General features: G+C 39.2%; 1 protein-coding gene across 11 annotated transcripts in view; it reads left to right on the forward strand.

The window, feature by feature from the left end:
* Agfg1 (ArfGAP with FG repeats 1) overlaps positions 1–14010 on the forward strand; it is a 55349-nt gene that overhangs the window by 21308 nt on the left and 20031 nt on the right. For all 11 annotated transcript variants that reach the window (XM_036173776.1, XM_036173767.1, XM_036173770.1 and 8 more), the window contains exons 3-5: positions 8520–8635; positions 11897–12059; positions 12754–12907. In XM_036173776.1, the coding sequence (XP_036029669.1) occupies positions 8520–8635; positions 11897–12059; positions 12754–12907 (433 nt within the window). The remainder of the gene's footprint in view (positions 1–8519; positions 8636–11896; positions 12060–12753; positions 12908–14010) is intronic.

Below are 14010 nucleotides of genomic sequence, written 5' to 3' on the forward strand. Positions count from 1 at the left end.
TCTCCTCTTAGAGGTTCCAGTGCCCTCCAGTAGTGCCACCATTGAGACTAAGCTGTTAACACATGGCCCTCTGGGTTACATGCTAGATCCATCCTGCTGTAATCTGAAGCATCTTGTGATGTTTCCTTTCTGTTATAAAGTCACTAAAAATTCTGTCTGAGGATAGGTTGGGAAGATGGCTCTGCTGGTAAAGGGCGTGTTGCATAAGCATTAGGACCTTTGTTCAGATTCTCAGAACCTACATTTAAGAAGCTTGGCATAGCAGCATGTGCCTGTGGCTTTAGCACTGTGGAGTCAGAAGTAGAAGAATTCTGGAGTTTGCTGTCCAACCATTGTAGCCATTGAGCTCAGGGAGAGACCTTGTGTCAAAACCTAAGGCAGAGAGTGACTGAGGAAGGCAACTTAATCTCATCTTTTATAACACACACACACAGACACACACACACACACACACACACTGAAACACCAGCATTTCTAATGTTTCCTTCATTGTCTTCTTTTGTGAAACTGTGTGTAAATCTTGACTTTCTAATTAAAGGAATTTTACTTTTGGTTTTCAGAGTTAGTAGTAGACCACCAGTGAATGGTGGTGTAGATAATTCTGCAGAAAAGAAAATGTAACAATTATACAGTTTTTTTTTTTTTCCTAGAAGAATCCTTCCTATGTGGTAAGGCATGTAAGCAAAGGACTGAGGAAAGCTTTATTGCTGATGCTCTGCAGGCATGCAGTCTATGCGTATAAACAACACCCTTCATTGCTTGCTATTCATTTGAGCTTTCTGCTAGATTGAGAACAATTAATTGCTTTTGAGGTAAAGGCCTCAGATAAAGTCATCTTTTCTTGGGGTGTGTGTGTGTGTGCGCGCGCGTGCGCACGCGCGCGCTCATTACTTGAGATGGAACCCAGGGCTTCATGTATGCTAGATACTCTACCAACTAAGCTATGTCCAGCCTCTTCCATTCTTTATTTTTGAAAGTGATTTTTTCAGTCACCTCCTTTATTCAAGGAACTGTTATTGAGTGCTTATGTTACTGTGATGAGCAAAACTTGTTCCCAAACCCTAAGCTTGAAGATTGTCTTTAATTTTGGTAAGTACACTTACATGAGGCATACTCTGATAAATTCTTACCTGCGCAATTGCATTGTTGCTAACCCTAGGCAGGCACAGTGTTATTCAGCAGATTGCTTTGAATTAGCGTTTCTGGTTTCCTCCTCCACTCCTGGTAGCCACCATTCTGTTTCCAGAACCTCATAGAAGGGGATCATATAATGTTTGTCTTTCTTAGACAAATTAGTTTAGCTGTTTGTTCTCAGGGTTCATCCATAATATATATAGCAGAATTTTTGAAGAAATATGTTTTAGGAAGGTTGGCAAGGTAAATTTAGAGTATGTAAAAAATTCTTGATTGTAATGAACTGACTTATCTAGTGAGTAGAAGCAGTACATAAGCACTAGGGATGATTGGGGTCGGTTCTTGTCCCCAACCTCACTTTCTTTCTTTATTTGACGGTTCTGAGACAGTCTCACTATAGAGCCCAGACTTAACTCCAATTCCTGGTTAGCTCAGGTTGGCCTCAAAACCCACAATGATTCTCTTGTCTCAGCACTTTGAGTGCTGGGATTATAGGTATGTTTCTCCATGGCTGCCTACTTTATCTGTGTTTTTATAACTAGAACCCTATTTGAAAAAAACTAATAGGGCTGGAGAGATGGCTCAGCAGTTAAGAGCACTGACTGTTCTTCCAGAGGTCCTGAGTTCAATCCCAGCAACCACATGGTGGCTCACAACCATCTGTAATGAGATCTGGCCTGCAGACATACATGCAGGCCGAACACTGTATACATAATAAATAAATAAATAAATAAATCTTTTAAGAAAAAAGAAAAAACTAATAACTAAATGCTCCACAATGGGACTAGGATGAGAAAGCTGCAGTTTTCATTTCATTACTACTAATTGATGAGCCTTGTAAGCAAACCTTTTTCTCTCTCGAGCCTCGTTTTCCTTTGTAATCTATAATGGATTCTGTATTATTTATTTCCTTAGGCTTGAAGAACAGTATTTTAAAAATTGATACATTATGTTGATGTAAGGTGGCACTTTTATGTGGAAAGATACTTTTCTGATTGATTCCTAAGTTTAGAAAATAATTATCACAAAGGAACATGGTGTGCTTTGAGTAGAATTGAGTATACAGGGAGTTTTGCAGAAATCTTTCACTGAAGGCAAACAGGAATTACTGTAAGAGATTGTCATTTCAGACTACCCCACTTCCCCTCAACAGCACCATGTAATAATGTCTGTTTGCCTCCAGGGAAAGACTTCCATCATTTTATAGTGTTATTTTCTGTGTCCTTTTTACAATGCTTCATCTAAATAGGCTTTAGTTATTCTCTTTAAATGTTATTCTTAGATGCTTGGCTGGTGTTATTGTTAGTCCATGTTGCTCCGATGTTAGGAATCAACAGGAACTAGCATGCGTTTTCTATGAAGCATGAGATGTAAATACTTTAAAGTCTTTGAACTGATTAATACACATATTGTAGCCTAAACTAGTCAGACCCTAGGAAAGCAAGTAGGCATGGCTATTTCAGTAACTCTTGGTCTGTGAAGAGGACTGTAGGCCAGATTTAGTTAACAGGATGTGATTTGCTGACCTGTGGCCTATATAGATTGAGAATTTAGATCACTGAGTTTATTATTTCTAACTAAATAAGTTGGGGAACTAAATGTTCTAGGTCAGCATACATATTTTAGGTGGAACAAAGGAGAAAAGCATTTCACTCTATGGATGGTTCAGGGAGGTAGGAAGATGCTTTTGCTTAAATGTCTTGTACCTGCTGGACCTCAAGGTGGAGTACAGGAAGAGTGCATTGGACAGGAAGTTCATGAGATACACACTTCAAAACCATCACGTGGAGGCCATGAATAGGCGACACATCCTGTAGTGTGCACCTGGGGTTTGCTGTCTCATTTTCCCTTTGGATTGGATGGGCAGGGAGGACTTGCTGAGCACAGTGTGTCTGGAAGGAGCAATACTACCAGATATCTTTGAAGAGTTATCTAGAGTCGGGTTTGTTGGGTCTGATTAGTCAGGATAAGCACTTGATGCTTTTTTCAAGGAGGACATTATAAGGCAAGGAATTCTGTACTATAAAAATGAAAACAAAACCCTACGATAAAATAAGGAAGTTAGATTTGGTCTCTCAGAAGTCTCATATTCTTTCACATGATTATGTGCCTGGGTTATAAATCCGTGTCCCTGATCTGCACAAACCGTTTCTGCCTATTTTCACTCAGTTGTTCACCTGTTAATTCTTGTTAGCACATTATAAAAAGCAAAGTGTTGAGATGGAATATAATGGTTTCTGAAATGTATATAAATGTAGAACTGTTACTTTCTTTTGTATGAGACATGGATAATAATGGGGGTTGGTTTTTGTCTCTGCAAGCATTGTTCAGTTTATATGTCATTTGGATACTCCTTCACTGAGAAATATATATGAGCTGGTAGTTTAGAATACTAGCATAGCCAAGCGAATTAAGCTTACTGCATGTGGAAATGTTTATTTTGTATTTGCTTTGCTATTGTATTACTTGGACCATGACATATATTTGGAATATTTTTTTTCATCATAGACTTCTCTATTACCTTGTATTTGTTGTTGTTATTGTTGTTTTGTTTTAGAGATAGGGTTTCACTATTTAGTCCAATGTGGCCCAGAACTTGCTGTGTAGAATAGGCTGGCTCAAACAGAGGATCCATCTGCTTCTGCCTTCCAAGTGCTGGGGTTAAAGGTGTATGCCACTACATCAATTTAACTTAGGTTTTTCTTGGGGCAGGGATGGGCAAAGTAATGTGTTGGTGATAGGTCAGAGTGTATCTCAGAGTACACAGGACTCTGAGTTTGGTTTCCTAGCATGGCTGGGGATCAGGGTTGGTGATAGAGGTGGGTGTGATAGTTAACATCTGTAGTGCTGTAATGCTAGGACGAGACAGGAGAATTGGCAGGAGTTTGAGGTCAGCCTAGACTGTGTACATAGCGAGACCATGTCTCCCTGAGAGGGAATTGATAGAAGTCGGTAGTAGACTTTTGTACAGGTTCAGAGTAACTTCTAAAGAGTTTCTAGTAGCATTTCCTCTGTGACTAATGCTTTTTACTGTGCAGGGGTTTTTGTTTTTTGTTTGTTTGTTTTTGTTTTCTTTTTTCTAAAAAGTAGGAATCAGGTACTTATGTTTTTGTTTGTTTGTTTGTTTTTTCTTCCGAGACAGGGTTTCTCTGTGTAGCTTTGGGCCTTTCCTGGAACTCAGTTTGGAGACCAGGCTGGACTCGAACTCACAGAGATCTGCCTGCCTCTGCTTCCTGAGTGCTGGCATTAAAGGCGTGCACCACCACCGCCCGGCCATGAAATTCTTATTTAACTTTTTTGCAATATTATTAAGTGTTTTATTATGTCTTACTATCAGGAATCAGTACTCCGTCTCTATCTAGGAGACAACAGACAAAACACTTTTGAAGTTCTGTGTAGAGATGTTTATTGAGAAAAGATGCTCCAACTCCTCTTGCTACTCTTACTCTCATCCAGAAGTGAACAGAATCACACCACGTTGTTTGTTCTTTCCATCCCTTTTATGACAATACATGTTCATTTCGATAAAGGGGAATATGACTGTTGGCATTTCTGTTTCAGTTTGCTTTCCTTGAAAGGGTTAAAAGCAGTAGTAAGTGATCCTGCCCTCCTCCTGGTCTCCTTCTCAAGCTTGCAGCTATTTCTTACCTTTCCCTTTTATACAAGTGGTTGGGCATTGGCATGACATGGGCATGCATGTTTGTTGTCAGGGTTTTTTGCTGTGCCAACAACTGTCATACCTGCTCTTGGAGCTCTGGCCCTTACTTCAGTGTAGGTGGCAAGCCTGTCTGGACATACAAATGGAAGCCCTTGTTTTTGGTCTCTGGCTGGGTTTTGCTGTTGGGTAATTCTAAAGTGAGTTAGCACTAGAGTAAAGAAAAAATAACTCAAAGCTTTATGAATTTATTTGTCAGCTAGTGTCAGTTCATTTTTGTCTTTGATTTTATTTTTAATTCTTCCTTAAGATTAGAGTCACTTTGTTTATTGGATACTTATGGCTCAACTTATAGAAGCATCATAAGGGTTGAGAAGTATTTCATGAGGCATATACTTAGTGAGTCTAACATATGGAAGTTTGTAATGAGCTTTTGCTGTGAAGTTATGAAGCACTTTGTGAGCTGAGCAGAGGTTGATTATTCAAGACCACTTAGATTCTGCCTACAGCAGGATTAAAGGTGGACCTAATTTCCTGAATTCCTGATAAGACTTTCCCTTAATTAGCCTATGCTTGTCTAATCACTGTAGATTTCTCAAAATTAGCACAACCAATGCTATATAGTACAGTTTTAGTATAGTATTACAATAATATAGTATCTACTCTAGTGTGTTAATGCATGGAACATGCCCACTATCCCTAGCAAGTAAACCCCATTATTATTTGCATTTTACATAAGAAGACATATCAGACAGCTAACCAGAGTTGACTAAGCTAGTTCAGGCTCTCAAGCACCACAGCCACGTTACGCTATAATTAGGATGATTATCCACTTCTTTTCCACAAAGAGATCATCAGAACTAATCCCATTATGTGTTGAGTCCTCACAAATAGTGGCTTCTAGTGGTCATTATTATTTCTCAGTACTATTTCTAACTCCACACCCCATGTTCTTCATGTTAATAGATGTTATTACTTCATGTGTCTTTTTGTCACACAAGATTTGTTTACTTCAGACTTTAACCCCTTACACCTTTCTTGCTGTTACTAAACTCCCACATGGATCACTCACATAGCCCCTGAATTCTCCACTTTGTCTCCAGTGGTCCTGCATCCCATTTCTCATTTTCAGTCAATAACTCTGTTACCTCCTAGATTTAGAATCTAAGTATTTTGCTATGTGACCCCCACTGATCCTTTCTCTATTCCCGGTTCTTTTACTATGAAGCTTAACTACAGTAGTCAGCTATCAGAACCTTCAGTCTGCCAAACACTTTGCCTTCATCTTTTTCTTGGCCTAGCTTAGAGTCTGTTTTATTACGTACTCCCCACGCCCTTTTGTCCTGTTGTACTAGCTAAAATCAACACTGTGTTTATACCGTTCTTAAACACATTCAGGCTGCTTTCCCTCATGCTATCACCAGTACACAGTACTACCTACAGTTTTAATTGGCTCTCTTTGTTCCTTCTTTTCCCTAAGGGGGAGGAATCCCTTTTTTTTCCCTCCAGTTTAATTTTATTAAAACTGAACAGAAAAGAGACTGCTATTAGTAAGGCTTATAGAGAGCAGTTTTAATATGATAACGGGAGAAAGACCCAGCTTTTCAGGAACCAGAATGTGAGAGTAGATCAGCAGGAGGCAAAGAGGGAAGTTTTTTGGTGTGTTGGGAAAGCTTAGTGACAGGTTTACTGACTAAACTTGAGAAATACTTGTTTCCTTATTGGTAGAAAGAGTACTACATAGAAGTATGTGATATCAGCTGTCAGTTGCAGGAAAGAATGGAGGCCTTTCTAGAAAATTAGTATTTGTTTATGTGTACATATGCCACCTGCCTACCATGGTATGCGTACATGGAAGTCAGAGGACAACTTTTGGGACTCATTTCTCCTTCCACAGTGTGTTTCAGGGATTGACTTTGGTGGGACACAGGCATTTTTACCTGTGGGCTATGTTGCTGGCCCTCTTTCATGTTGGTTTTATTTCTCTCCACCAGCATAATTGTCTTGAAGTTTGTTCCTTTTATTTACTGTATAGTGCTGGGATTAAAGGTGTGCCACTCCCCAACCCCCAAGTGATTTTTGCAAGTTGTTTATCCTTTAGCTCTTAGGCCACCTTTTATACATGGTTGTATTCTTTCCAGTTTGGGCTTATCAGTAAAGCTATTGTGAACAGCTCTGTATAATGCTGCAAATAGACATGCTTTCTTATTTTTTTGAGCAATTAACCTCCAAAAATGAAGCTCTGTATAATGCTGTGAATAGAAATGTGCTTTCTTATTTTTTTGAGCAAATACCTCCAAAAATGACCTGGCCTTAGGATAGGTGTATATTTAGCATTTAAGAAACCACCCAACTGCCTTCTGTAGGTGTTGCACCATTTTCCATTCTGGAGAGTTTCAGTTGCTCCATATTTAGCATCACTAAGTATAGTAAGTTACTCTTACTTCATAATGTATGGACGATGTATCTGTATTCTGTGAGTGTTTTAGCCATCCGTCTCAGTGGCAAATGGTATTACACTACTTATATGCAGTGTGAACATCTTTGGTGAAGTGACTGTTTAGAGCACCCCCACCCCACCCCCGTGCCCACACCCCTGTTGTGTGCTTTGTGGTTTTATTTTTTACTTAAAAAAATTTTTTTTTGGAAACAGGGTATCTCTATGTAGCCTCCTTGACTGTCGTGGAACTCGCTCTATATACCAAGCTGGCCTCAAACTCTAGAGATCCCTCTGCCTCTGCCTCCCAAGGGCTGAGATTAAAGGCGTGTGCCACTGTCGCATGGCCCTGTGGTGGTGGTATTATTATTATTATTATTATTTATTATTATTATTGGGGTTTTTTTGAGACAGGGTTTCTCTGTAGCTTTGGAGGCTGTCCAGGAACTCGCTTTGTAGACCAGGCTGGCCTTGAACTCACAGAGATCTACCTGCTTCTGCCTCCCGAGTGCTGGGATTACAGGCGTGCGCCACCACTGCCCAGCCTGTGGTTTTATTTTAACAGTTGTATTCTTGGAGTTTCTTATGTGTTCTGGATCCAAGGGCTTTCAAAGTTCTTAAACACTTCATTACTTGGTTTTTGTCCTTTTTTTCCTAAGTTTTTTGAAAAGAGTTTTATGTTTTTATGAAACCTGCTTTATCATCTTTTTCTTTTATAGTTCTTTTAATGTCTTCTTTGAGTTCTGAATCATTTCATTTCTCTTCAAAAGAGTATATGTCTCAACTCTCATCTGGTTAAGAAAAACACAAATTCCAATTATAAGGCTAGAATTGTTCTGCTTGTATTTATATTATTATGATACTTTATTAACAGACTGTTCATGACTCTGGTATTTATGTGTTCCTTTTGGTTGTTTTTTAGCTTGCTAAAGGACCCCTAAAATTGCTGTTGATGAAGTTACTGTTTTATGGGTAAAGGAACTAATTAAGGTTACCACAGATTATTTGAGTGCTGTGGTTTACAGTTCATGATCATGTGGAAACCAAGAGCCCCAGTACTTTCTAATCTCAATTCCCTGCTTGTTTCCTTAGGAAGTTCTCTTGATGAGCTGTTGCTGAAATTTCACTGTCCTGCAGCATATGCAAATAAGTTTAGTTCCTGAACTTAGGATTGCAGTGAATATCTTCATGGGAGCGGCATTGTTAATAGCTTTCTAAAAAAATCAGAATTTTCCCTTGAAATTTATTAAATGAAGATATTGAATTTAACACTTTTCTTACTTCTTTCCAAAGGTCTGTAAACAGATTTGGCTAGGATTATTTGATGATAGATCTTCAGCAATTCCAGACTTCAGGGATCCACAAAAAGTGAAGGAGTTCCTACAGGAAAAATATGAAAAGAAAAGATGGTGAGTAGATATTGAAAGTCTCCGAAACCACAGTTGTGGGCCAGATTGATTGACACGATTAAGGTAGATAGGCAGAACAGAAGGAATTGAATGATGGTTGGTAGGTACAGCCTCATTACCTTTTGACTTTTCCTTAGACTTGGGTTCCAGAAACCTTGGCTTGTACCTTATCTTCGGGCATCTGTGTCTAGCAGTAAACAGCCTTTCATCACCATGTCAAGACTCCTGCCGAGGAAAGCCAGTGATCTCCGAATTTTTGGCTAATTTCCTTAGATGTTTTAGTCCTGTAATGCTTCTTTCCTTACAATTTTTATTCCTTTAGTAAGTATTTATTGAGTAATATCTTCCAGGCACTGTGTTAAAGCTCTTGTGTAGTAGTAATCTGTGTCTTGCTGGAAATCTTTGCTCTAAATATCTCCCCCCCCCCCCCACTCTCTCTATACTATATTAGCCAGTGTGTACGTTCAACAGAACGTGGGTTATAACTGTAGAGCTAGTATTCAGTATTTGGGGCTCCTCAGTTTTAGTTTTACAAAATAACTAAGTACAGTACTGACTAATTAACTGTGATCTCTGTTTATAGCAGTTAGTATTGAACTGTACATATTCCTTGTTGGGGGATTAAGAAGGTGAGAGAGTTGAGGATAGAGGGAATGGATAATTGGGAAGCAAATGGCCTCTTGTTTCCCTGAGGAACAGTATTCTGACCTAACTGATAGAGTCAAAGGTAGTATTGGTTGCAGGGAGTTTACTGTAGGTTATGGGGAAGATACCCTTGAACAGTAAGCACATTTGCTCCAAGTTACACATTCTGTACAATCTGTATTCTTAACATTGCTTAAGACAGGTTTCTCCATATATCCCTGGCTGTCCTGGAACTAGCTTTGTAGACTAGGCCAGCCTTGAACTCACAGAGATTAAATAACTTTTTGTTTTGTTTTGTTTTTCGAGACAGGGTTTCTCTGTGTAGCTTTGCGCCTTTCCTGGAACTCACTTGGTAGCCCAGGCTGGCCTCGAACTCACAGAGATCCGCCTGGCTCTGCCTCCCGAGTGCTGGGATTGGAGGCATGCGCCACCACCACCTGGTGATTTTTTTTGTTGTTGTTTTTTTAAACATCATCCTTTTGTCATTCTTGTTCTTAAGTTTCTAGGTCTCCCAGCCTATAGATAAAAGTATTTTCCTTACACTGTTTCCCAGCATAGCTGTTTCCGAAAGTCAGTTTGCTGTTAGAAGTTAGCTGGCTAGGATTTTAGTGAGGTTAGCTCTAGCTGCAAAGAGAAGCAGGAATGTGAGAAAGAAGGAATGTGAATGATACTGGTGTAGTTAAAGTCCTCAGTTCCTCTCCTGCATTTGTAACAGGAGGTTTCTCCTTCAAACCACAGTCTAAAAGCCTGAAAAATCTCAAGTAATAGTTTGTGTTCTTTCCTAAGAAACACAGTAGTCATAAGTAAGACTATTATAGATACAAGCTTTCTAAAAGTGATGGATTGGGCTGGGCGATGGGGGTGCATGCCTTTAATCTCAGCACTCAGGGGGCAGAGGCAGGTGGGTCTCTGAGTTTGAGGCCAGCCTGGTTTACAAAATGAGTTCAGGACAGCCAGGGCTGATAAACAAAAGAAAAAAAAGAAAGTGATGGATGGAGCTCTCAAGGACCAGAATGTGCATATCCACCTACCTCATGCTACCTCTAATGTGATTATAGATAAGTGAAATGGTTTTGCACATGGTCTGAGCTGCAGCCACTGAAAACAGCCTAAGAACGTTTGTTGTAGGAAGCAGTACAGTGCAGCAGGGGTGATGTTGTATGAAGTTTTGAGATGGTTCTTTTCACTTAGATACACATTCTTCCTTTAAGTGGGGCAAGTCATTTTAGCCACAAATAACTATTAGTCTTATCTTGTGATCAGAGTTGGCCATATTCAAGAATCCATGTTGTCAGTACAATGCCAGGTTACTGAGAGCAGGAGAGCTCGTTCCATTCTCTGTTCTCATCATGTCCTCTATTTATCCGGTAGGGCTAGTTTAATTGTTTGCAACTGTCACATGGTTGTAGCATAGCTAATGCACTGCAGCTACTTCTAACCACACTACAAACGTGGATTTGTTTAAACCCCACAGCAACTTTATAGGTGAAAAAATGCAGTTGAAGTTCATTTGCCCCAAGTTTTATGACTATTGAGTGGTAGAACTGGGGTTTGACCTCTGTCTCTTGGATAAATGTTTTTAGCTACCTTGGAGTTTTATTTCCTTGTATCTACTTGATATGATAAATGGGGAGGACTGTAGGAATACACCTAAAATTATAGAGACCAAAAGTTGCCATGAATTCCTTTTCCTAGAGATGAGCATTGCAGGCATGTGGGCATTATATTCCTGCATCCTTTTTTTCCGTCCTTCATTCCCTCCCCCAGGTCCTATTTATGTGACATGGATCAGACCTGAAAGACTTGTGAGTCATGTGGGCATCTATACTTGCCAAAGAAGGGGAGTAGCTATGCAGAATTATATACATTTTAGCATAATGTATATAAATATTTTTCTATATATAGATATTTGTTAGCTTTGTTTTCAAGTTTTTTTAAAATTAAGATTGCAAGAGTAATATAATGTGTATATATAGTTATCTAATTACTTGCTGAGGATAGATTTTTAGGAGTAATAATATGAAGTATAGAACATACCTGTATATGTATTTTCATTAAATAGCAACTAAAAATTCATGATTCATATAGATCAGAGGTGAATAATGCATTAATGTACATTTTTATTTGGTTTCAGTTTTTATATTTTTTTATGACTTGCTTCTTTTGTCCATTTTAAAATGAACTTTTTTTTAATGATTTATGCATTTGGGGCCATTAATTATAAGTGTTTCCTCCCAATTTCATTTATCTCCAGATACTATAATCTTAAGAATGTCTCACTTTAAAATTCACGGTGTTAGCTGTTCATTGTGATGATTAACTGTTTGAAGATCTTCTATCTTCAAAGCAACAGTTGCTATAGTTTATTGTCTATAAAAATTGTCTTAAAAATAGTTGAAATAAATTTTGTGACTGATACTTATTTTTCTTGGAGTAGTCTCAGGTAATTAATAGTCTTAAGCTATCAATTCTAAGTGCTACCTTTTTAAGTAAGATTAATATTGTAAGAGTTGCATACATTTAAATTTAATATTTTAAATATGGATTCTTCCAGTTTTTCTTAGTTGTCTGTCTTCCAGTTTTTCTTAGCTGTCTGTCCTGATTTTCACATCACAGGTATGTTCCACCGGAACAAGCCAAAGTGGTGGCGTCGGTTCACGCATCTATTTCCGGGTCTTCTGCCAGCAGTACAAGCAGCACCCCTGAGGTCAAGCCCCTGAAATCTCTACTGGGAGATGCTGCACCAGCACTGCACTTAAATAAGGGCACACCTAGTCAGGTGAGGGGTTGGTAACTCCTAAGATGTATGGAAGATAGAGTGCTAAGGACCTTTAACATTGTGTCTGTGCCATTTGTAAAGTGCATACGATTGTTTGATAATGTGGTGGGAATGTGTGGTTTTGTTGGTTTTGCCATCACTTTGTAAAGATGTCTATCTTGAATGTCTATGTCTGGTGACCAGCAGAGTCAGAGAACAATAGCCTCTGTGGTACTGTAGCAGAAAATAGTAGGATTTCTACATACCTGATTATGTAGCATGCTTATTATCATTGAAATGCACATGGCTTTGCAGTGTACCTTACTCCCCAAACTGAACAGACTGAAACCATTTATATGTTGATACCTAAATATTTATTTTGTTGTAGATGATGTTATGACTGTTACTGTGCAACATTGTTACACTATACTATGTGTGAATGGCTTTGAAGCAGAGTACTGCAGATTAAATCCTGCCCTTTGTCAGCGTGTTCTAGGCTTCTGAATAAATCCTGTTTTCACAACTAAAGTGGAAACAAAGAAGAATGGAGTGAAGTCAGGATACTGAATCTCTTCCTGTGTAGAAATGCCTTTTTAGTATCATGAATTGGAGATAGATGTATGTAAAGCTTCAGCAGATCTGACTGAAAAGTCTTTTATAGTTAATGCATAAGTGTGTATTTTAGAAACACCATGAGTAAGTAATGTGCTTGTAGTCCCCAGTTGTAGGTCGCTCTCAAGGGCAGCAGCAGGAGAAGAAGCAGTTTGACCTTTTGAGTGATCTTGGCTCAGACATCTTTGCTGCTCCGGCTCCTCAGTCAACCGCTACAGCCAATTTTGCTAACTTTGCACATTTTAACAGTCATGCAGGTATGTCTTTTCCTGATAGTTTTTGCCAGGATCTGTGTAAATCACCCAGAAACATATTGTTTATTATAAAGTATCAGTAAGCATAGTCCACTGAGGAACTTTGGTCATCCATGAACATTGTACCATATAGACATAAAACCATGGTACTTTAGGGGAACTTTTTAGACAGGGTCATATGTAGCCCAAGCTGGCCTTGAACTTGCTCTGTGCTAAGGATGGCTGTGAACTCCTTATCATCCCACTCCACCTCCTGAGTGCTGAAATTAAGAGCATACACTCAATATAGCTCTTTTTTTGGAGAGATAGGGTTTCTCTGTGTAGCCTTAGCTGTCCAGGAACTCATTCTGTGGACCAGGCTGGCCTCAGAAAGAACTTTAATCCCAGATGCCAGGATTAAAGGTGGATACATATTTACATTTCTTCAGTGTGAGTGTGTGTGTGTGTGTGTGTGTGAGAGAGGTATGTGTTGTGTACACACCGCATGGTGAGTGTGGAGGTCAGAGGACAACTTGTAGGAGGTAGTGCTCTCCTTTTTCATCATGCGGATCCTGGGGATCTACTCAGGTCTGCAGGCTTGGTGGCAGGGCCTTTACCTACAACAGCATGGCTTGAGAGAAGATCTTAATGTGAATGCAGATATTACCTTTTTATTATGGAAAATTACAAATGACCAAATGTAAGTGTGTAATGTAACTTAGGTATTAACCTCATGTCACTAGTACTGTTGAATTGATTTTGAAGCAGATTTTAGACATGAATGTTTTGTGTCTGCCCCCTCCCCCCAATAGTGTTTTATCTGTTCATGCATATCCTCATGTATCCTCTGGTCAGTATTAGTTGTCTTCTCCAGTCTCTCTCCACTCATTTTTAACACAAGCTCTCTCACTGAACTTGAAGTTAACCTATTGGCTAGACTAGCTGGCCAGTGAGCTCCAGGAACCTTGCCCCTCTCCCCCCCCCCGGAATCTTACAACTCCCAAGTACTGAGGTTACAGCTGTTTATATTTGCAGAGGGGATCTGAATTCAGGTTCTCATGTTTTCGTAGTAGCTACTTTGCTGAATGAGAGCCATTGTCCAGACCCTAGGATTTTCATTGTTAAAT

This window comes from Onychomys torridus, chromosome 23 (genome assembly GCF_903995425.1).
Source record: "Onychomys torridus chromosome 23, mOncTor1.1, whole genome shotgun sequence".
In the NCBI taxonomy this organism is placed as follows: domain Eukaryota; kingdom Metazoa; phylum Chordata; class Mammalia; order Rodentia; family Cricetidae; genus Onychomys; species Onychomys torridus.